The sequence below is a fragment of the Arachis ipaensis genome, chromosome B9 (assembly GCF_059453495.1).
Source record: "Arachis ipaensis isolate K30076 ecotype BB chromosome B9, ASM5945349v1, whole genome shotgun sequence".
NCBI lineage: Eukaryota > Viridiplantae > Streptophyta > Magnoliopsida > Fabales > Fabaceae > Arachis > Arachis ipaensis.
In genome coordinates, this window is record NC_142444.1 from 80,357,512 (window position 1) to 80,382,236 (window position 24,725).

Consider the following 24,725-nt stretch of genomic DNA (forward strand, 5'->3'; position numbering starts at 1 on the left):
CTCCTTCTTGTGTTGTTGACGAAGTGGAGATTGCTGCTACTTGGTTCCTCTCCATCTTCTTGGTGAGGTCAGCCAGCTGCTGGGTAATGAGCTTGTTTTTGGCCAACAGAGCATCTACATTGTTTAGCTCCATCACTTCTCTTGTGTTCCCTCTTTCGGAAGCATAGAAGTAGTCGTTTTCTGCTACTGTTTCAATAACATCTATAGCTTCCTCAATGGTCTTTTTCTTGTTCAAGGATCCTCTAGATGAATGGTCTACTGCCTTCTTTGACTCATAAGAGAGCCCTTCATAGAAAATGTGCAGCTGGACCCATTCATTGAACATGTCAGGTGGACACCTCCTTGTTAAGTCCTTGAACCTCTCCCATGCTTCATATAGAGTCTCACCATCTTGTTGCCTGAAAGTTTGAACCTCAGTTCTCAGCCTATTGATTCATTGAGGAGGGTAGAATCTTGCTAAGAATTTATTCACCACATCTTCCCAAGTTGTCAAGCTCTCCCTTGGGAAGGATTCCAGCCACTTGGCTGCCTTATCCCTGAGTGAGAAGGGAAATAAGAGCAGTCTATAGGCGCAGGATGAACACCATTAGACTTCACTGTGTCACATATTCTCAGGAAGGTGGTTAAATGTTGATTGGGGTATTCTTGAACACTTCCTCCAAACGAACAGTTGTTCTGAACAAGGGTGATGAGCTGTGGTTTAAGTTCAAAGTTGTTGGCATAGATTGTTGGCTTTTGGATGCTACTTCCACAACTGCCTGGGTTTGGATTGATGTAAGAGCCCAAAACTCTTCTATCCTCCCTAGCATGATTTGCTCCACCTCCTCTGCCATGGTTGTGAGTCTCTTCTTCATGATGATTTTCCATGTTTCCTTCCATGTTAGGTTCAAAGTATTCCTCAAAGTGTTCCTCCTCTTCTTCAGTACCAACTACACGTTTTTCTTTTGCCTCCCTCCTTAGTCTAAGGAAGGTTCTCTCAGGTTCAGAATCAAAGGAAGTTGCAGCCCCGCTTCTTCTCCCTGTCATACAACCAACAAGTACAAGCAAAGAAAATAGGTGCAGACAGTATTTGTGTCAGAGTTATTGTTAGTTGTGGATGATGCAATATATCAAACAGTTAGTGGGTTAGCAAACAGAATTGAAAATAACAAAGAAAAACAAACGGGTAGAGGGAGAAGGGAAGAAGTTTAACTAAAACAAGAAGTAAATCACTCAAACAGAAAAATGAAATTCACAAAATAAAAATGCTCAATCTAGTGATCTTCCAATTTAATCATTGTTGATGCACAATCAATCCCCGGCAACGGCGCCATAAACTTGATGCACGGAAAATTTGTCTCTCAACAAATCTCCCTTCGGCAAGTGTACCGAAGTTGTCGTTAAGTAAAAACTCACAATAGAGTGAGGTCGAATCCCACAGGGATTGATTGATCAAGCAACTTTAATTAGAAGAATGTTCTAGTTGAGCGAATCCAGAATTTGGGTTGAGAGTTGCAGAAATTAAAATGGCGGGAATGTAAATAACAGAAAAGTAAATGCTAGAATTAAAGGACTGGAAGTAAATGACTGGAAATAAATTGCAGAATTGTAAATGGGAATGGGGAATTTGCTCATAAAAGTAAAAGACAGAAATTAAAGAGAATGGGTAAGATCAGAGATGGGGAGTTCATTGGGCTTAGGAGATTTTGCAATTCTCCGGATCAAGTTCATTTTCATCTCTTCCTCAATCAATGCACTCATTGATCTCCTTGGCAATCTTAAGTGATTGAATTACAATTTCTTGCAATTCAATCTCTCAAATCTTGATCAATAGCCAATTCCTTGGTCAATTGCTCATGAGAAGAGATGAAGTATGGTCACTGATTATACCACATGCATTTCCCAAACCAAGTATTGAGAGGGTTATAGTCACATACCCATCCAAACCCAATTTGGTCCAGCATGAGAAAGCATTTCTAGCTTGATCTCTTCATTCCTCTTTCAAGGTTCAAAAGAGATCCAAGTTTGAATAGCTTCTCTTCCAAGATAACTACTCAATGGGATGAAGATCGAAAGCTTTCAAGTAAAATCAAGAGGAAAGATAGAAGAAGAATAATTAAAATTAGTATTGATCCATCAAATTACAACAGAGCTCCCTAACCCAATGAAAGGGGTTTAGTTGTTCATAGCTCTTGAAAACGAAAATAAAGATGGAGAATACATCATAAAACTAGAAATTGCAGAGAAAGTAAAATACAGAGAGTAGTTCCCTTTTTCCCAGCTTCCAGCACTCCTTTACAATTCAAAGCTACTCCTATATATACTACTCTTCTCAGCTTCTAGTTTACTCTTCAAGTCTTGGGCCTTTGGATCTTGAGTTTGAAGCAGTTCATTTCTTCATTTGGGCTTGGCTTTACTTGCAGAGAGAAAGTGCTAAGTGGGCAGAGGCTTCATCTCAGGACGTTAGGGGTGTTAATATTTAGTGAGAATATAAGTTCGAGAACGTTAGTGACACTCAACATTGTCACTAACGTTCCAATGTGCCCCTGGGTCTCACGTTAGAGTCCACGTTAACTAGGTTAACATGGCCTCTAACGTAGCCATCTTTAGCCATCCCAACGTTAGTGACAATGTTGAGTGTCACTAACGTTGGCTCATCCTTCATTCCTCATCGTTAGCTTCCATGTTAACTAAGTTAACGTGGAGGTTAACGTGACTCTTGGGGGTTGTGTGGTTGCTTCAACGTTAGTGACAATGTTGAGTGTCACTAACGTTGTCGACAACTCTTCATCCTTTACGTTAGTTCCCACGTTAACCAAGTTAACGTGGGAGTTAACGTGGTACTTTGCACCATAGGCCAACGTTAGTGACAATGTTGAGTGTCACTAACGTTGGCTTCTCTTCCCCCTTAACGTTAGAGGCCACGTTAACTAGGTTAACGTGGCTTCTAACGTGGCCACTTATGAGTAATTGCCAACGTTAGTGACAATGTTAAGTGTCACTAACGTTGGCTCAACTTCTCTTCTCCACGTAGAGTTCACGTTAACTTAGTTAACGTGACTCTCTAACGTGGGCATTGATGGCTTTTTGAGAATGTTATTGGCAATCACTTTTCTCATTAATCTTGCAAGTTACCTACCCTTTTCTTGCTTCCTTTTTGGTCCTGAAATCAAGCAATAAAGTGCATCAAAGCTCTAGTCCAAGTCATGAGTAATGCAACATAATATTTGTCACTAAACTTATGCAAAATCCTCATGAAATTATGTAAAATGCACAATGTATGCATGAATCAAGGCATAAGTGAATATTTACCCAAATTTAGCTTATTTCCTAAAGAAATGTATGAAACTATCCTAAAAACAGTAAAGAAAAGGTCAGTGAAACTGGCCAAGATGCCCTGGCATCATAAATGCTCTGTGGTGAGGGTTACTCTTGATAATGGACTTTCAGCTGATAATCCCAGATTAGTTAACCCATGATACCAAGTGATAAAGCACCCCTAAGAGCTAATTCATCCAAGTAGATTCCTCACACAGGAACACCACAGACACATATCTTAAGATCAGAACTATTGGTGCCTAGCCTTATTGCTTACTCTTTTTCTTTTGTTTTTCCATTTTCATTATTCTTTTCTCTTTCTCTTATTAGGATCCTGTCATATACTTAGTCTCATGAGTATATTCAAAGTAAAGTATTCAGGCCAGATAGTTGTCATCCCACCTTATGGTTGAACCAACTTAGCTAACTTATGATCATACCACAAACTCATGAATGTATTCCATAGTATGAACTCTACTCTGGTCTTTTTAAACATAAACATTCTCTCTTCATTTGATTAAAAGGGATAAGCATACAAGTAAGTAAAGTAAGGATGCAGTGACATAAAGACTAGCACACAGAGACTTTCTTCAATACGAAAAACTTAAAAGACATAATTGAAAAAGGTTTAAACATGACATGGAAGCAAGTTCTATTTCATACAAGATATTACTTATTTAAACCATAGAGAAAGGTGGAATAACGAAGGAACTCCACCACCTTTTACTGTTGTGGATGTCCATGCTCTTTTCCTTGCTTGTCCTCCTTGTTTCCTCTTGCATTTCCTCGCATCCGTGCCAATCTTGCTTGCTTCCAATCCTTAAGTGCCTTCCTCACTGACTCATGACTCTCTTCCACCCTTTGTCTTTCCTCTCGTGCTAATTCATCCTTCATTTCTTCATACCTGGCTATTCCTGGATGCAATATTGGCAGCTGTCCCACTAAGTAGCCGAGCCTGACTTAAGTGTTTATGTGATGTCCTGTTTCGCTCATGTAAACTCCTTCTGCGAATGCCCTTTGCTCGTCCAATAGTTCTGCCTGTTCTATTTGTCTTCGATGCATCTCATGTTTGTGTGTCCCTTGATGTGCTTGGATGTTGATTAGCCTCTGGATGGATTCTTGTTGCTCGTTTTGCCTTCGTTCCATCCTGTTGAATGTTTCTCCCCATTGTTGTCCTTGACTTAGTTGCTGTTCCATCATTTGCCTTTGCCACTCACCTTGCTGAGTCATCCATCTTGAGAGTGTTTCCTCTTTCTGCCCCATCATATGTAGTTGAAGCTCTTTCTGTGCTCCTTGGCTTTCCAAATATTGTCTAGACAAGCCATCAATGGCCTCCTGTAATTGGTGCATGTCCAAGGTCTGTTGTGCTTGACCCTCTAAGACTTGTCCTTCCACTACTTGAGGGGCTGTCCTCTTCCTTTGCTTCCGCTGAGGCAAAGGGGATGCTGCAGCATTCATCCTTCGTACAGTTATTGGGATGCCTTCCTTTATCCACATGGGGTTCTCATCTTCAAAAACCACCCCAGCTTTCTTGCATATTCGGTAAATAGTACTGGGGTAATCTAACGTTCCTCATGAGTCACTTTTCTCTACCATCTTTCTAATACCTTCAGCTATGAGTTCATGAACCTTGATTTCTCCTCCCTTCAGTATACAGTGCACCATTGTGGCTCTCTTGACATTCACCTCCGAGTTGTTTGCAGCTGGGACAATAGACCTTCTCACTAGCTCAAACCACTCCTTGGCTTCAGGAGTGAGGTCTGTTCTCTTGATGAACTTTGGTTTATTTCCCGCACCCCTTTCCCAGTCAGCTCCTGGTACACAAATATCTTGCAGAAGCTGGTCATAATTGGGGTTGTCCAATCTTGAGTGATAGCTTTCTTCTTCAAACTGTATAGACCGTAGCTTCAATGCCCTCATGACACTCATGGGACCAAAGTCCACCATCTTTCCTCTTACAAAGCTTGTATAGGACTCATCCTTCTTATCATATCGAACCGCATTTGCATAAAATTCTCTTATGAGGTTTGCATTCACCTTAATGACCGGGTCAGTGAGGAGCTCCCATCTTCTCCTTTCTATCTTCTCTGTAATTTCGGGGCACTCAGTCTTTTTAACTTGAAATCCCAGCTCATAAATGATTTCCTTATCAACCATCCACCCGTATTGCAATGCATGATGCAAGCTTCTAAATCTCTTTTCATCATATGGGTGTTCTTCCATGGGTTCCTTTCCCTTCCTTCTTTTAGAACCCGAAGACACCATGAATGATAGTTAATATGTGAAGGTGGCAAAGTTGTGGAGATTTTTGGTTGTTTAAGGTTTTATTGCAATGAAGAGAGTGAGGTGGGAAAAAGGTTTTTTGAATGGGGTAGGGAGTGTCTTGTACCGAAATGGAGAGTGGTGAAGATTGGGTAATGACAATGAAGGTGGGTACGGAACAAGGGTCATTTATATAGAGAAGTTGTGAGAGAATGGAGGGTGTGGATTGATTGAGTGGTTACTTGATGGACGGTTGGGGTGATGCATGGATAAAAGACAAGGATCATCACTTTATGAATGAGATTGCTCGGTCTTTTAGGGGTTCCATTTTTCCAATGTTGCATGGCAACATTTTCCAATGTATTCCCTTTTTAAAACAAGTGTGTAGCCCTTCCTTTTGTAGTGTCCGATCCTTCTTTGTTTAATTGTCCAATCCATCCCTTTTTAAGCTTCTTTTCTTTTCCTATAAAGATTTAAAATAAGGAAATTAATATCATAAAAATCAAACTCTACGGCTAGAATAATAAAGAGAAGAAAAAGAGTTTGTTTATTTATGAATTTCAACTGACTAACTACTTGTGTATCCTTATGCATTTTGGTGGCACCATGGGGTGACACCAAACTTAGTTTGAAGCAATGTGATGAAAAGTTTTGTTCAAAGCTCCCAAGACTAGCATGCATCTTGGTTTGCTTTGAACACCAAACTTGTTCTTCACTATATACTGTATGATAAAGATTTCACCAAGTGTTTGTCAAGTTTGGGTTGAAATTCATAAACATTGATTTATTCATTTTTTTTAAAAACATGTAAAACATGGGTTGCCTCCCATGAAGCACTTCTTTAGCATAATTATCTTGACGTTTTTCCCTCCATCAGGGTGATTGGTAGTGCTTAAAATCCTCCCCTCTTGCTGTGGACTTATATCCATTGGTTGGATCAATGATCTCCATATGTTCCAGGGAAAGAACTCTGTTGATAGTGAAGACCTTAGGTAACTGAGATGGTACAGTGGGGAGATTAGGGGGAATATCTGGGAAGTAAGCTGAGACAACTCTATCCCTTGGAGAGAAGTCTTCCGTAGGGATTTTCTTGTTCCTCTACCTCCTTGGTACCTTCTTCTTTGTATCTTTTGAGGTTTCCTTCCCCTTGGTGACCCCTTTTTCTAAAGGAGTTGTGATGCTGTCTTTACATGCCTCTAGAGGTTTAGGTTCCTCCAATTTTTCCTTGAGCTGTGGCAATTGCTGTTTTCCTTGTTTAGCAATTAAGGGGATCTCAGAATGAACTGGCTGTGCTTCAGTGCTTGTCTCCTCCTTCAGTGTCTCATTATCATTTGTGCTTAGTTCCTTGTCCTCTTGATCTGTTTCTTGTGAGAGTTTGAAATCATTGAAGCTGAGTCGTTCATCATGGATTCTCAATATTAGCTTCCCTTTCTCTACATCGATAAGTGCTCTAGCCGTAGCTAGGAATGGTCTTCCCAATATGATTGGGTGAGTGTGACTCTCTTCCATGTCCAGGATGACAAAGTCTGTTGGGAGGAAGTATTTCCCAACCTTTAGCAACACATTTTCCACCACTCCTATTGCTTGCTTTTGGGTTTTGTCAACCAGTCTGATGATTATATCTGTGGGCATTATCTCATTGATCTGCAGCCTCTTCACCAGGGATAAGGGCAGTAAGTTGATGCTGGTCCCCAAATCACATAGTGCTCTATCGAACATAGTTTCACCTATGGCACAAGAGATGTAAAAACTCCCTGGGTCTCTTCTTTTTGTAGGCAACTCAGGTTGAATAAGGGCACTACATTCCTTGTTCATCACTATAGTCTGGCCTCCTTTGAGTGAGCTTTTCCTGGGAAGAAGTTCCTTCATATACTTGATGAATGCAGGCATTTATTGAATTGCCTTGATGAATGGTATGTTTACATGCAGAGATGCAAACAAGTCTAGGAACCTTGAGCAGAGATGCAAACAAGTCTGGCCTACAGCACTATTGAGCAGTTGAGGGAAGGGTGCATAGAGCTTCAACAGCTCTTGTTGTGAGATTTCTGGTTCTTGGTGATCTATATCCTCCTCCTATGTTGAGTTATCTTCAGGTTGTTCAAAAAGTTTGCCTTGCTTGTCTTCAGTCTCTTGATCACTTGTAGTGACCATTTTGCAATCTTCCTACCTTACTTTCTTTGCTTCTCCTTTGGGGTTTTTCTCCGTGTCACTTGGGAAGCTGTCAGTAGGTTTGGGAATCTTCTCAGCTAAATATCCCACCTGGAATTCCAGCTTCCTAATGGTCTCTCCCTGGTTCTTAATATTGGCTCGCACCTCCTCTTTGAACACCTTATTTTCTTGAATTTCTTGGCATATTCCTTCAAGTAAGGCTTCAATCTTAGAGAACTTGTCATCAATTGATTTGTGATTCGGAGCAGATGTGCTGTTTTGGTTTTGATAAGCGTGTGGAGAAGTGTTATTGTGGGGGTATTGAGATGTCCTCTGTGTGAATTGCTGGTGATCTGCATTGTTGTTGGAGTTGTAACGTCTCTGGTCTTGGTTTTGATTTTGCTCACTTCCCCATCCAAAGTTTGGGTGGTTTCTCTATCCAGGGTTGTAGGTCTTGGAGTATGGATCATAGTTTTTTCTTGGTGAATTCCCAATGTAGTTGGCTTGCTCCTGACTACCCTCTGCTTCTTCATTCACTCCTTCTTGGGTTGTTGATGAAGTTGAGATTGCTTCTACTTGGTTCATCTCCATCTTCTTGGTGAGGTCAGCCAGCTACTGGGTAATGAGCTTATTTTGGGCCAATAGAGCATCTACATTGTTTAGCTCCATTACTCCTCTTGTGTTCCCTCTTTCGGAAGCATAGAAGTAGTCGTTCTCTGCTACTGTTTCAATAACATCTATGGCTTCCTCAATAGTCTTCTTCTTGTTCAAAGATCCTCCGGATGAATGGTCTACGGCCTTCTTTGACTCATAAGAGAGCCCTTTATAGAAAATGTGCAGCTGAACCCATTCGTTGAACATATCTGGTGGGCACCTCCTTGTGAGGTCTTTAAACCTCTCCCATGCTTCATATAGAGTCTCACCATCTTGTTGCCTGAAAGTTTGGACCTCAGCTCTCAGCCTATTGATTCGTTGAGGAGGGTAAAATCTTGCTAAGAATTTGTTTACCACGTCTTTCCAAGTTGTCAAGCTTTCCCTTGGGAAAGATTCCAGCCACTTGGCTGCCTTGTCCCTGAGTGAGAATGGAAATAAGAGTAGTCTATAGGCGTCAGGATGAACACCATTAGACTTCACTGTGTCACATATTCTCAGGAAGGTGGTCAAATGTTGATTGGGATCTTCTTGAACACCTCCTCCAATTGAACAGTTGTTCTGAACAAGGGTGATGAGCTGTGGTTTATGTTCAAAGTTGTTGGCATGGATTGTTGGCTTTTGGATGCTACTTCCACAATTGCCTGGGTTTGGATTGATGTAAGAGCTCAAAACTCTTCTATCCTCCCTAGAATGATTTGCTCCACCTCCTCTCCCATGGTTGTGATCCTCTTCTTCATGATGGTTTTCCATGTTATCTTCCATGTTTGGTTCAAAGAATTCCTCTTCTTCCTCAGCACCAACCACTTTCTTTCCTCTTGCCTCCCTTTTCAATCTAAGGAAGGTCCTCTCAGGTTCAGAATCGAAGGAAGTTGAAGCCCCGCTTCTTCTCCCTGTCATACAACCATCAAGTGCAAGCAAGAAAAGATAGGTGCAGAAAGTATTTTTGTCAGAATTACTGTTAGTTGTGGGTGATGCAATATATCAAACAATTAGTGGGTTAGCAAACAATTGAAAATAACAAAGAAAAATAAAAGAGTAGAAGGGGAAGGGAAGAAGTTTAGCTAAAACAGAAAGTAAATCACTCAAACAGAAAATGAAATTCATAAAATAAAAATGCTCAATCTAGTAATCGTCGGCAAGTATACCGAATTGTCGTCAAGTAAAAACTCACAATAGAGTGAGGTCGAATCCCACAGGGATTGATTGATCAAGCAACTTTAATTAGAAGAATGTTCTAGTTGAGCGAATCCAGAATTTGGGTTGAGAGTTGCGGAAAATAAAATGGCGGGAATGTAAATAACAGAAAAGTAAATGCTAGAATTAAAGGACTGGAAGTAAATGACTGAAAATAAATTGCAGAATTATAAATGGGAATGGGGGATTTGCTCATAAAAGTAAATGGCAGAAATTAAATAGAATGGGTAAGATCAGAGATGGGGAGTTCATTGGGCTTAGGAGATGTTGCAATTCTCCGAATCAAGTTCATTTTCATCTCTTCTTCAATCAATGCACTCATTGATCTCCTTTGCAATCTTAATTGATTGAATTACAATTTCTTGCAATTCAATCTCTCAAATCTTGATCAATAGCCAATTCCTTGGTTAATTGCTCATGAGAAGAGATGAAGTATGGTCACTGATTATACCACATGCATTTCCCAAATCAAGTATTGAGAGGGTTATAGTCACATACCCATCCAAACCCAATTTGGTCCAGCATGAGAAAGTATTTCTAGCTTGAACTCTTCATTCCTCTTTCAAGGTTCAGAAGAGATCCAAGTTTGAATAGCTTCTTTTCCAAGATAACTACTCAATTGGATGAAGATCGAAAGCTTTCAAGTAAAATCAAGAGAAAAGATAGAAGAAGAATAATGAGAATTAGTATTGATCCATCAAATTACAGCAGAGCTCCCTAACCCAATGAAAGGGGTTTAGTTGTTCATAGCTCTAGAAAATGAAAACAAAGATGGAGAATACATCATAAAACTAGAAATTGCAGAAAAGGTAAAATACAGAGAGTAGTTCCCATTTTCCAACCTCCAGAACCCCTCAACAATTCAAAGCTACTCCTATATATACTACTTCTCTCAGCTTCTAGTTGGCTTTTCAAGTCTTGGGCCTTTGGAACTTGAGTTTGAAGCAGTTCTCTTCTTCATTTGGGCTTGGCTTTACTTGCAGAGAGAAAGTGTGAAGTGGGCAAAGACTTTAGCTCAGGACATTAGGGGTGTTAACGTTTAGTGAAGATATAAGCTCGAGAACGTTATTGACAATCAACTTTCTTACTAACGTTCCCAAGTAAAAGCTACGTTAACTTCAACGTTAGTGGCACAAACATTGCCACTAACATTGCCTCTAAGTCCTTCGCACACGTTATTGAGACTTAACATTCCCAATAACTTTGAAAAGCCCCCTTTGTTCCCACGTTAGAGCTCACGTTAACTTAGTTAACGTGACTCTTTAATGTGGGCTTTCCATCCTTCGAGAACGTTAGTGACACTCAACATTGTCACTAACGTTCCAAGGTGCCCCTATGTCTCACGTTAGAGTCCACGTTAACTAGGTTAACGTGGCTTCTAACGTGGCCATGCTTAGCCATCCCCAATGTTAGTGACAATGTTGAGTGTCACTAACGTTGGCCATTCATTCAATCATCAACGTTAGCTTCCACGTTAACTAAGTTAACGTGGCTCCTTGGGGGGTTGTGTGGTTGCTTCCAACGTTAGTGACAATGTTGGGTGTCACTAACGTTGTCGACCACTCTTGCTTCTTACGTTAGCTCCCACGTTAACAAAGTTAACGTGGGAGTTAACGTGGTATATTTCTCCTTAAGCCAACGTTAGTGACAATGTTGAATGTCACTAACGTTGGCGTTTCTTCCCCTTTTTAACGTTAGAGGCCACGTTAACTAGGTTAACGTGGACTCTAACGTGGCCACTTATGAGCATTTGCCAACGTTAGTGACAATGTTAAGTGTCACTAACGTTGGCTCAACTTCCCTTCTCCACGTTAGAGTTCACGTTAACTTAGTTAACGTGACTCTTAACGTGGTCAATGATGGCTTCGAGAGCGTTATTGGCAATCACTTTTCTCATTAACTTTGCAAGTTACCTCCCATTCCTTGCTTCCTTTGGTCCTGAAATCAAGCAATAGAGTGCATCAAAGTTCTAGTCCAAGTCATGGGTAATGCAACATACAATTTATCACTAAACTCATGCAAAATTCTAATGAAATAATGTAAAATGCACAATGTATGCTTGAATCAAGGTGTAAGTGAATATCTATCCAAAACTAGCTTATTTCCTAAGAAAATGCATGAAACTAACCTAAAAACAGTAAAGAAAAGGTCAGTGAAACTAGCCAAGATGCCCTGGCATCACTACCCTTCCCCGCTTTGGTGACCGAGTTAGTTGTAGCCGCCGGTGTTTCCCGTGAGACTAGGGATCGGAGGGCCACAATCCCGGTTGATGATGATGTTATCCCCACTGGGAAATATCTCAAGCCACCGGTGGACACCGGAAACTCTGATATGGCAATTCCCACAGGCATCTTCACTGCTTCATCCGCACCACCTAAATCATCCCACCAACGCCTTGAGGATCTTCACAAGAAGATGGATCGTTATGAATGACGAAACCAACGCCGGTATGCTTATGTGAAGAAAATTATAAGTGTTGTCACCCCACCTATGGAGGAACCAGATATCTCTACATCTACCGCAACCTCAAGTGAAGACGGCAATGATGAGGAACATGATGGACATTCCGGAGCCGGTCTCCCATTGCGCATTACTCATAGCACGGAGGACCGTGCTAAATTTTAAGTGTAGCGAGGTCGGTCGACCGATCTCCATAGGTAACACCCGAATAAATTTTGAATCTCTTTTGTTAATTTGGATAGGTTGCATGATTAGGTTTTTCACTTTTTGACACCCTTTGCATGATAGCTATCTCTTGATAAGTCCACTTGGTTAGAGTAATGACTTCTTCCCTAAGAAACTAGAACTTTAGGACAACCCTACTGTTCACACCCTGGGTCGAGCTATCCGACCCGAGATGTTTAGTAACAAAGCGACCGACCTCTTCAGGTCAGGCTATCCAACCTCTTCTCAAAAGAGGTCGGCCAAATCGACAGAAAAGCCCAGTAAAGGGCCCAAATAAGAGGAACACAACCCAAATCCAAAGGCAGTCCAAGCCTATAGAGATAAGGGCGGTTCCCTTGAAGATAAGCTGACCTCAACTCAAAGATAAAGATAAGATAAGATTACTAACTTATCTTATCTAAAAAGGTCACTCCACACCATTATAAATACACTAGAGTACCCACGTATAACTCATATTCTGATTCTACAATAAACCTGCTTAATACCCGTGCTAACTTAATCATCGGAGTCTCTTGCAGATACCCCCCACCCTCCGGTGACCACGGATCAGACAGCTCCAATCGTCACCAGCCAGTCGGACACGTCATCTCCGACCAGTACAGAAAATTTCATCCGAGATCGGCCTACAGTTTTAGGTAACCCTCGGAACATTGGCGCCGTTGCCGGGGAACCTGGAAGTCATCCCATCATTATGGCGGACGACCATGACAACGACCATGATTTAGATCTAGAGGACAGAACACCGCACAAAAACGCATACGCTACACCAAAAGATACTCCGGAATCTAACGGAGACAAAAACTCATCACATCCGGGAGTGATAGAAGCGCTTCAAGATCGTCTAAAGCAACTTGAAAAAGAAAGCCAGCATCAACGAGAAGTTGGCAAGGATCTACAAAGAGAGGTAAGGAGACATCGAGAGCTAGAAGGTAAAATCCTACAACTTGAAGACGATCTCAAAGCAAAGGCTACCCAGACCACCCCTGTGGACAATTCACGCAAAGATCAAGATCCATTCACTAGGGACATCATGAAAACTAAAATTCCTAAGGACTTCAAACTCCCGGATATGACTCTGTATGATGGCATTACAGATCCCAACCATCACCTCAGCAACTTCAGAAGCAGAATGTACCTCACCGACGCCTCGGACGCAGTTCGCTGTAAAGCTTTTCCAACGACCCTCACGAAGACAACAATTAGATGGTTCGACAACTTACCTCCTAAGTCCATCTCAAGCTTTGATGACCTAGCTAAGAAATTCCTGGCCAGATTCTCTATCCAAAAAGACGAGGCCAAGCATGCCCCCAGTCTACTAGGAATCAGGCAAGGAGATCGGAAGTCTTCGCAACTACATGGAGAGATTCAACAAAACATGCCTAGACATACAAAGCTTTCCAACAGAGGCCGCCAACATGGGCCTCATCAATGGCCTACGAGAGGGACCTTTCAGCCAATCTATATCGAAGAAATATCCCACGTCTCTGGATGAGGTGCAGGAGCGAGCGAAAAAATATATCAACATGGAAGAAAACTCTCGGTTGGGAGAAACCTCAAAATCTGGATTCTCCTACCAAGACAAAGATAAAGAATCCAAAAAGAAGGAAGATCGACAAGAGGAAAAAATTAAAAAATATCGTAATTACACCCCTCTTAGGGTATCCCTGGTAGATGTCTACAAAGAAGTCTGCCATATGGAAAAGATACCCTCAGCTCGACCACTCAAAGGTAAAAGAGGAGGAGGAAATCGGAACAAATTCTGTGAATATCACCGAGTCCGAGGACATTCCACCAACGAATCCTTTGACTTAAAAAACATCATAGAAAAATTAGTAAGAGAAGGAAAACTAGATTGGTTTCTGGCCACCCGAGATGATGATCAAAGAAAGAGAAGAAGGGATGAAGATGACGGACGAATCGAGCGATCACCTCGTATGCCAGAAAGACATATCCATATGATACACGGAAGATTTGTAGGAGGAGAAATCTCCAAATCATCCCGCAAAAGATATCTCGAAGAAGTATATCATGTTGAAGGAATGGAGGAAGCTCCCGACATCCCTGCAATCACATTCACCAAAGAGGATGCATCCGGTATCAAATCAGGACACGACGACCCCATGGTCATCACCATCATACTGGCAAACGTCAATCTCCACCGCACATTAATAGACAAAGGGAGCTCCGCCGACATCTTATTCAAAACTGCCTTCAACAAGCTCGGCTTATAAGAAAAGGAGCTTAGAGCATACCCTAACAGCCTGTTCGGACTGGGAGATACCCCAGTACAACTGCTGGGATACGTGTCACTACATACAACCTTCGGAAAAGGAAACTAATCCAGAACACTCAAGATAGACTACATTGTGGTCGACGTGAGTTCAGCCTACAATGCCCTAATAGGTCGGACAACACTAAATCAACTCGGCGCAATAGTCTCAACTCCATATCTATGCATGAAATTCCCAACTACAGAAGGGATAGCTATAATAAAAGCAGATCAAAAGATGGCATGCCGCTGTTATAACGAAAGTCTAAACCTCAGAGGCAGAGGAGAAGAGTTCCATACAATTGAGCTCGTGGAGTTCATAGACATGAAGAACTCCATCCAAAACCCGAAGGAAAGATAGAGAAAGTTCAGATCGGGATACCTCGAACAAAATAACTAATATTGGCACGATCCTGAAGGGAGACGTAAAAGAATTACTAGTACAGTTCTTACGAGATAATGTCGATCTCTTCACGTGGAAAGCTGCAGACATGTTGGCGATCTATCAGGGATCTCGGCCGGTACAGCAGAGACGAAGAAAACTTGGGCTAGAACGATCCCAAGCTGTGGAAGAACAGGTACAAGCACTACTGGAGGGAGGATTCATAAAAGAAGTCAAGTACCCACTATGGCTAGCTAACGTTGTCTTGGTGAAAAAATCAAATGGGAAATGGCGAATGTGCACCGACTACACCGACCTTAACGAAGCCTGCCCAAAAGATCCTTACCCACTCCTAAGTATCGACTCTCTGGTAGATGCTTCATCCGGATATAGATACCTCTCATTTATGGATGCATATTCCGGATACAACCAAATTCCCATGTATCCACCAGATCAAGCAAAGACCTCATTTTTTATGCCAAAAGCAAATTACTGCTACATTGTAATGTCTTTCGGTCTCAAGAATGCGGGAGCTACGTATCAAAGGCTAATGAATAAAGTCTTTTCAGATCATATCGGAAAGATCATGGAAGTCTACGTGGACGACATGTTAATAAAGACACAAAGTGAAGAGACATTATTGTCCAACCTGGCCCAAGTGTTCGACACTATAAGGAAGCATGACATGCGCCTCAATCCCACAAAATGCACTTTTGCAGTAGAAGCAGGCAAGTTCTTGGGTTTTATGCTCACACAAAGAGGAATTGAGGCAAATCCGGATAAATGCGAGGCCATACTCAACATGAAAAGCCCAACTTGTGTCAAAGAAGTACAAGAACTCAACGGGAGGTTGGCAGCCTTGTCCAGGTTCCTAGCGGGATCAACGATAAGATCCCTTCCTTTCTATGCCACTCTAAGGAAAGGAAAGAACTTCGAATGGACAATAGAATGCGAGCAAGCCTTCCAGGATTTCAAAAGTTTCCTGGGACGACCACCTATCCTAACTCAATCACGGAAGGAAGAACCACTCGTATTGTACCTTACGGTAGGAAGTCGGGCAGTAGCCTCAGCACTAGTTCGAGAGGAAGACAAAGGGCAACAACCTGTATACTTCATTAGTAAAGTGCTGCAGGGATCCGAGCTGAACTACCAAAAAATAGAAAAGTTTGCCTATGCTCTCATACTGACATCTCAACGACTACGCCCGTACTTCCAGGCTCACACCATTAAGGTCCGGACCGACCAGCCCATAAAAGGGATACTGCAGAAAACAGATCTAGCAGGCAGAATTTTACAATGGGCGGTCGAGTTATCCGAGTTTGACCTCCAGTATGAAGCTCGGACAGCCATCAAATCACAATACTTGGCCGACTTCATTGCAGAATTCATAGATACCCTGGAAATCCCCACAGAATGGAATCTCTACGTGGACGGGTCTTCAAATAAGACTGGAAGCGGCGCAGGTGTGATAATAGAAAGCAACCAAGGAACCCAAGTTGAGCTTTCCCTCAAATTTGGGTTCCCTGCCTCAAACAACCAGGCAGAATATGAAGCGTTACTAGCTGGTCTGAAGCTGGCTGAGGAAGTTGGAGCTCAAAAACTCAACATCTTCAGTGACTCATAAGTAGTCACCTCACAGATAATAGGGAATTACCAAGCCAAAGATCCCACCATGAAAAAGTATTTGGATATAACCAAGGAATAGCTCGGACAACTCGGGGAATATAAGATCTGCCACATACCCCACGAACAAAATGCCCAAGCTGATGTACTCTCAAAGCTAGCCAGCACCAAACCAGGGGGCAACAATAGAAGCCTCATCCAGGAAATGCTATAACAAGTCAGGATCAAGGAAGGATGACCCCCATAATTAATTACCTCAAAAAAGAAACATTCCCCACAAATGAGAAGGAAGCAAAGAGGTTAAAATGGGAGGCTCAGTACTACACCATCATAAACAACACCCTATACAAAAGAGGGATTTTAATACCATTGTCAAAATGTGTGCCGACCTCTAACACAAGGGAAGTTTTAGAGGAAGTACACAGCGGCATTTGTGGCAATCATCTCGGGGCACAAGCTCTCTGGTGCACGAAATTGTGATGTCCAGGCTCAAACAATCCCTGGTAATGGCTCCAAAGCTTGGTGCTCTGATCTCAATACATAATTGTCACAACTTCGATACAACTAACCAGCAAGTGCACTGGGTCGTCCAAGTAATACCTTACGTGAGTAAGGGTCGAATCCCACGGAGATTGTTGGTATGAAGCAAGCTATGGTCACCTTGTAAATCTCAGTCAGGCAGATATAAAGTGATAATGGTGTTTTCGAATTTAATATAATAAAATAGGGATAGAAATACTTATGTAATTCATTGGTAGGAATTTCAGATAAGGGAATGGAGATGCTTTTCGTTCCTCTGAACCTCTGCTTTCCTGCTATCTTCATCCAATCAGTCTCACTCCTTTCCATGGCTGGCTTTATGCAAGGGCATCACCGTTGTCCGTGGCTACATCCCCTCCTCTCAGTGAATAATATGCTCACGCACCCTGTCACGGCACGGCTATTCATCTGTCGGTTCTCGATCATGCTGGAATAGGATTCACCCTCCTTTTGCGTCTGTCACTAACGCCTAGCACTCGCGAGTTTGAAGCTCGTCACAGTCATTCAATCATTGAATCCTACTCAGAATACCACAGACAAGGTTTAGACCTTCCGGATTCTCTTGAATACCGCCATCATTCTAGCTTACGCCACACAGATTCTGGTTAGGAGATCTAAGAGATATTCATTCTAGCTTTATTTCATGTAGAACGGAGGTGTTTGTCAGGCACGTGTTCGTAGGGGAGAAGGATGATGAGCGTCACACATAATCATCACCTTCATCATGTTCTTGGGTGCGAATGGATATCTTAGAAGAGAAATAAGAAGAATTGAATAGAAAACAGTAGTACTTTGCATTAATCTTTGAGGGACAGCAGAGCTCCACACCTTAATCTATGGAGTGTAGAAACTCTACCGTATGAAAATACATAAGTGAAGGTCCAAGCATGGCCGAGATGGCCAGCCCCCTAAACGAGATCAATAGTCTCCTAAGATGAACAATGGATAAAAACTGAGACCAAAGATGTCAAATACAATAGTAAGAGGTCCTATTTATAATAAACTAGTCACTAGGGTTTACATGAGTAAGTAATTGATGCATAAATCCACTTTCGGGGCCCACTTGGTGTGTGCTTGGGCTGGGCTTTAAGTGTTGCACGTGCAGAGGTCATTTGTGGAGTTGAACGCCAGTTTCTGTGCCAGTTTGGGTGTTCAACTCTGGTTTTGGATCCTTTTCTGGCGCTGGACGCCAGGTTTGGGCAGAAGGCTGGCGTTGAACGCCCGTTTACGTCGCCAATTCTTGGCCAAAGTATGGACTATTATATATTGCTGGAAAGCCCTGGATGTCTACTTTTCAACGCAATTGGAAGCGCGCCATTTCGAGTTCTGTAGCTCCAGAAAATCCACTTTGAGTGCAAGGAGGTCAGAATCCAACAACATCAGCAGTCCTTTTTCAACCTCTGAATCTGATTTCTGCTCAAGTCCCTCAATTTCAGCCAGAAAATACCTGAAATCACAGAAAAACACACAAACTCATAGTAAAGTCCAGAAATGTGAATTTAACACAAAATCTATTAAAAACATCCCTAAAAGTAACTAGATCCTACTAAAAACATACTAAAAACAATGCCAAAAAGCGTATAAATTATCCGCTCATCACAACACCAAACTTAAATTGTTGCTTGTCCCCAAGCAACTGAAAATCAAATAGGATAAAAAGAAGAGAATATACTATAAATTCCAAACTATCAATGAAACATAGCTGTAATCACATGAGCGGGACTTATAGCTTTTTGCCTCTTGAATAGTTTTGGCATCTCACTTTATCCATTGAGGTTTAGAATGATTGGCATCTATAGGAACTTCAGATTTCGAATAGTGTTATTGACTCTCCTAGTTCAGTATGATGATTCTTGAACACATCTTCTTTATGAGTCTTGGCCGTGGCCCTAAGCACTTTGTTTTCCAGTGTTACCACCAGATACATAAATGCCACAGACACATAATTGGGTGAACCTTTTCAGATTGTGACTCAGCTTTGCTAAAGTCCCCAATTAGAGGTGTCCAGGGTTCTTAAGCACACTATTCTTTTGCTTTGGACCTTGACTTTAACCGCTCAGTCTCAAGTTTTCACTTGACACCTACACGCCACAAGCACACGGTTAGGGACAGCTTGGTTTAGCCGCTTAGACCAGGATTTTATTCCTTTAGGCCATCCTATCCACTGATGCTCAAAGCCTTGGGATCCTTTTTATTTGCCCTTGCCTTTTGGTTTTAAGGGTTATTGGCTTTTTCTGCTTGCTTTTTCTTTTTCTTTCTATTTTTTTTTTCTGCAAGCTTTGTTCTTTGCTGCTTTTTCTTGCTTCAAGAATCATTTTTATGATTTTTCAGATTATCGAATAACATGTCTCCTAGTCATCATTCTTTCAAGAGCCAACATATTTAACATTCTTAAATAACAACTTGAAAAGACATATGCACTGTTCAAGCATACATTCAGAAAACAAGAAGCATTATCACCACATCAATATAATTAAGCTAAGTTCAAGGATAAATTCGAAACTCATGTACTTCTTGTTCTTTTGAATTAAAACATTTTTCTTTTAAGAGAGGTGATGGATTCATAGGACATTCATATCTTTAAGACAAAGTTACTAACTACTAATGATCATGTAATGAAGACACAAACATAGATAAGCACATAACATAGAAAACGAAAAACAGAGGAAATAAGAACAAGGAATGAATCCACCTTAGTGATGGTGGCGTTTCCTTCTTGAGGAACCAATGATGTCCTTGAGCTCTTCTATGTCTCTTCCTTGTCTTTGTTGCTCCTCCCTCATTACTCTTTGATCTTCTCTTATTTCATGGAGCATGATGGAGTGCTCTTGATGTTCCACCCTTAGTTGTCCCATATTGGAACTCAATTCTCCTAGGGAGGTGTTGATTTGCTCCCAATAATTTTGTGGAGGAAAGTGCATTTGAGGCATCTCAGGGATCTCATGGAAGTGAGCTTCTTGCGCCTCTTGAGCTCCATGACTAGGCTCTCTTGCTTGCTCCATCTTTTTCTTAGTGATGGGCTTGTCCTCTTTGATGAGGATATCTCCCTCTATGTCAATCCCAGCTGAATTGCATAGGTGGCAGATGAGGTGAGGAAAGGCTAACCTTGCCATAGTGGAGGACTTGTCAGCCACCTTGTAGACTTCTTGAGGTATAATCTCATGAACTTCCACCTCTTCTCCAATCATGATGCTATGGATCATGATGGCCCGGTCTATAGTAACTTCAGACCGGTTGCTAGTGGGAATGATTGAGCATTGAATAAACTCCAACCATCCTCTAGCTATAGGCTTGAGGTCCAATCTTCTTAGTTGAACCGGCTTGCCTTTGGAGTCAATCTTCCATTGAGCTCCTTCTACACATATGTCCATAAGGACTTGGTCCAACCTTTGATCAAAGTTGACTCTCCTTGTGTAGGGGCGTGAATTCTCTTCCATGTATGGCAAGTTGAACGCCAACCTCACATTTTCCGGACTAAAATCTAAGTATTTCCCCCGAACCATTGTAACATAGTTCTTTGGATCCGGGTTCTTACTTTGATCATGGTTCTTGGTGATCCATGCATTGGCATAGAACTCTTGAACCATTAGGATGCCGACTTGTTGGATGGGATTTGTTAGAACTTCCCAACCTCTTCTTTGAATTTCATGTCGGATCTCCGGATACTCATTTCTTTTGAGTTTGAAAGGGACCTCAGGGATCACCTTCTTCTTGGCCACAACATCATAGAAGTGGTCTTGATGGGCTTTGGAGACGAATCTTTCCATCTCCCATGACTCGGATGTGGAAGCTCTTGTCTTCCCTTTCCCTTTTCTAGAGGATTCTCCGGTCTTAGGTGCCATCAATGGTAATGGAAAAACAAAAAGCTTATGCTTTTACCACACCAAACTTAGAATATTGCTCGCCCTCGAGCAATAAACAAAAGAGTAGAAGAAGAAGAAGAAATAGAGGAGATGGAGAAGGGAAGGTGTTTCGGCCATGAAGGGTGTAGAGGGGTGTGTTGTGTGAATTTGATGAAAAATGAAGGGCTTTATATAGGGAAGGGAGGGGGTATTGGTTCGGCCATATGGGTGGGTTTGGGTGGGAAATTGGTTTTGAATTTTGAAGGTAGGTGGAGTTTATGAGGTAGGTTTATGGGGAAGAGTGGATGGATGTGAGTGGTGAAGAGGTGATGGGGAAGAGAGTTTGAGGTGATTGGTGAAGGGCTTTTAGGGAAGAGTGTTTATGGGGTTGTGTGAAAGAGAGTGGTGAGAAGAAGTGAGTGGAGGTAGGTGGGGATCCTGTGGGGTCCACAGATCCTGAGTGGATCATGTGGGGTCCACAGATCCTGAGTGGATCCTGTGGGGTCCACAGATCCTGAGGTGTCAAGGCATTTACATCCCTGCACCATTAGGCATGTAAAAATGCCTTTGTATCCAACTCTGGGCGTTCAGCGCCAGGTTGGTGGCCATTTTGGGCGTTCAACGCCCATTTGTGTGCCATTTCTGGCGTTGAACGCCAGAACCATGCCTGTTCTGGCGTTTAGCGCCCAGAAGCTGCCCATTTTGGGCGTTCAGCGCTAGAACCATGCTCTGTTCTGGCGTTTGAACGCCAGGCAGATGCTCCTCCAGGGTGTGATTTTTCTTCTGCTGTTTTTGATTCCGTTTTCAATTTTTATATTTATTTTGTGACTTCACATGATCATGAACCTAAGAAAACATGAAAAACAATAAAAATAAGAATTAGATAAACATTGGGTTGCCTCCCAACAAGCGCTTATTTAATGTCAATAGCTTGACAGTGGGCTCTCATGGAGCCTCACAGATGTGCAGAGCTTTGTTGAGGCTCTCCAACACCAAACTTAGAGTTTGGATATGGGAGTTCAACACCAAACTTAGAGTTTGGTTGTGGCCTCCCAACACCAAACTTAGAGTTTGACTGTGGGGGCTCTGGTTGACTCTGCTTTGAGAGAAGCTTTTCAAGCTTCCTCTCCATGGTTGCAGAGGGAGATCCTTGAGTTTTGAATACAAGGGAGTTCTCATTCCATTGAAGGACTATTTCACCTCTGTCAACATCAATCACAGCTCTTGTTGTGGCCAGGAAAGGTCTTCCTAGGATGATGGATTCATCCTCTTCCTTTCCAGTATCCAAGACTATGAAATCAGTAGGTATGTAAAGGCACTCAACCTTTACTAATACATCTTCTACTTGTCCATAAGCCTGTCTTCTTGAGCTGTCTGCCATCTCTAATGAGATTTTAGCAGCTTGCACCCCATAGATTCCCAGTTTCTCTATTACAGAGAGGGGCATGAGGTTTATTCCTGAACCAAGGTCACACAGAGCCTTAAAGATCATGGTGCCTATGGTACAGGGTATTATGAACTTTCCAGGATCCTGTCTCTTCTGAGGCAATGTCAGTTGATCCAGATCACTTAGTTCATTGACGAACAAGGGAGGTTCAACTTCCCAAGTATCAATGCCAAATAATTTGGCATTCAGCTTTATGATTGCACCAAGAAACTTGGCAGTTTGCTCTTCAGTAACATCCTCATTTTCTTCTGAAGAGGAATACTCATCAGAGCTCATGAAGGGTATAAAGAGGTTCAATGGAATCTCTATGGTCTCTAGATGAGCCTCAGAGTCCTTTGGTTCCCCAGAGGGAAGCTCCTTATTGATCACTAGACGTCCCTGGAGGTCTTCCTCATTGGGATTCACGTCCTCTCCTCTCCTCACAGGTTCGGCCATGGCGCTTATGTCAATGGCCTTGCACTCTCCTTTTGGATTCTCTTCTGTATTGCTTGGGAGAGTACTAGGAGGGATTTCAGTGATCCTTTTACTCAGCTGGCCCACTTGTGCTTCCAGATTTCTAATGGAAGACCTTGTTTCATTCATGAAACTTACAGTGGCCTTAGATAGATCAGAGACTAGATTTGCTAAATTAGAAGCATTTTGTTCAGAGTTCTCTGTCTGTTGCTGAGTTGATGATGGAAAAGGCTTACTATTGCTAAACCTGTTTCTTCCACCATTATTAAAGCCTTGTTGGGGCTTTTGATCCTTCCATGAGAAATTTGGATGATTTCTCCATGATGAGTTATAGGTGTTTCCATAAGGTTCACCTAAGTAATTTACCTCTGCTATTGCAGGGATCTCAGGATCATAGGCTTCTTCTTCAGAAGATGCCTCTTGAGTACTGTTGGATGCAGCTTGCATTCCATGCAGACTCTGAGAGATCATATTGACTTGCTGAGTCAATATTTTATTCTGAGCCAATATGGCATTCAGTGTATCAACCTCAAGAACTCCCTTCTTCATAGGCGTCCCATTATTCACAGGATTCCTTTCAGAAGTGTACATGAACTGGTTATTAGCAACCACGTCAATGAGTTCTTGAGCTTCTGCAGGCGTTTTCTTTAGGTGAATGGATCCACCTGCAGAAGTGTCCAGTGACATCTTTGATAGCTCAGATAAACCATCATAGAATATATCCAGGATGGTCCATTCTGAAAGCATGTCAGAAGGACACTTTTTGGTCAACTGTTTGTATCTTTCCCAAGCTTCATAGAGGGATTCACCTTCTTTCTGTCTGAAGGTTTGAACATCAGCTCTAAGCTTACTCAGCTTTTGAGGAGGAAAGTACTTGGCTAAGAAAGCCATGACCAGCTTATCCCAAGAGTTCATGCTGTCTTTGGGTTGAGAATCCAACCATAATCTAGCTCTGTCTCTTACAGCAAAAGGGAAAAGCATGAGCCTGTAGACTTCAGGATCTACTCCATTAGTCTTAACAGTATCACATATCTGCAAGAATTCAGTTAAGAACTGAAAAGGATCTTCAGATGGAAGTCCATGAAACTTGCAGTTCTGCTGCATCAGAGAAACTAATTGAGGTTTCAGCTCAAAGTTGTTTGCTCCAATGGCAGGAATGGAGATGCTTCTTCCATGTAAATTGGAATTAGGTGCTGTAAAGTCACCAAGCATCTTCCTTACATTATCATTATTTTTGGCTGCCATCTCCTCTGCCTGTTCGAAAATTTCTGAAAGGTTATCTCTGGATTGTTGTATTTTAGCTTCTCTTAATTTTTTTTTTTTCAGAGTCCTTTCAGGTTATGGATCTGCTTCCACAAGAATGTTCTTATCCTTGCTCCTGCTCATATGACAAAGAAGAGGGCACAGAAAAATAATAATAATAATAGAGATCCTTTATATCACAGTATAGGGATCCCTGTGTGAGTAGAAGAAGAGGGGGAGATAAAGGATGTGATGTAAAGGAAGAAACACAACTGTACGGATAGAAGAGATGTGAGATGAGATGTTAGGATATGAGTGAATAAATAGAATGAGATGGGGGAGGGATAATTTTTGAAAATTATTTTGAAAAAGAGTTAGTGATTTTTGAAAAATGGTTTTTGAAAAATGTTAGAAATTTTCGAAAATTAAGATTTAAAAATTAAAATAATTAATAAATTAAAAAGAAATTTTGAAAAAGAGGGGAGATATTTTCGAAAATTAGAGAGAGAGAGTTAGTTAGGTGGTTTTGAAAAAGTTAAGAAACAAACAAAAAGTTAGTTAGTTAGTTGAAACAAATTTTGAAAAGATAGGAAGTTAGGAAGTTAGAAAAGATATTTTGAAAAGATATTTTTGAAAAAGATAAGATGAGAAGATATTTTTGAAAAGATATGATAGAAATTAGTTTTT

The 24,725-nt window shown here is 41.6% G+C and overlaps 1 protein-coding gene and 3 non-coding genes across 4 annotated transcripts in view; all 4 read left to right on the forward strand.

Annotated features, from left to right (window-relative positions):
- LOC148545155 (uncharacterized) overlaps nucleotides 1–11,988 on the forward strand; it is a 79,884-nt gene extending 67,896 nt beyond the window's left edge. The window contains exon 2 of the mRNA XM_088499047.1: nucleotides 11,768–11,988. Within this exon, the coding sequence (XP_088355173.1) occupies nucleotides 11,768–11,988 (221 nt within the window). The remainder of the gene's footprint in view (nucleotides 1–11,767) is intronic.
- Nucleotides 324–427, forward strand: LOC148545157 (small nucleolar RNA R71). The gene has a single exon (XR_015900454.1). It is a non-coding gene; the product is annotated as a small nucleolar RNA R71 (small nucleolar RNA).
- On the forward strand, nucleotides 8,564–8,670 carry LOC148545158 (small nucleolar RNA R71). Its single transcript, XR_015900975.1, has one exon. It is a non-coding gene; the product is annotated as a small nucleolar RNA R71 (small nucleolar RNA).
- An 11,549-nt stretch (nucleotides 11,989–23,537) lies between the features above and the next one.
- LOC148545159 (small nucleolar RNA R71) lies at nucleotides 23,538–23,645 on the forward strand. The gene has a single exon (XR_015900719.1). It is a non-coding gene; the product is annotated as a small nucleolar RNA R71 (small nucleolar RNA).
- Nucleotides 23,646–24,725: the final 1,080 nt, after the last annotated feature.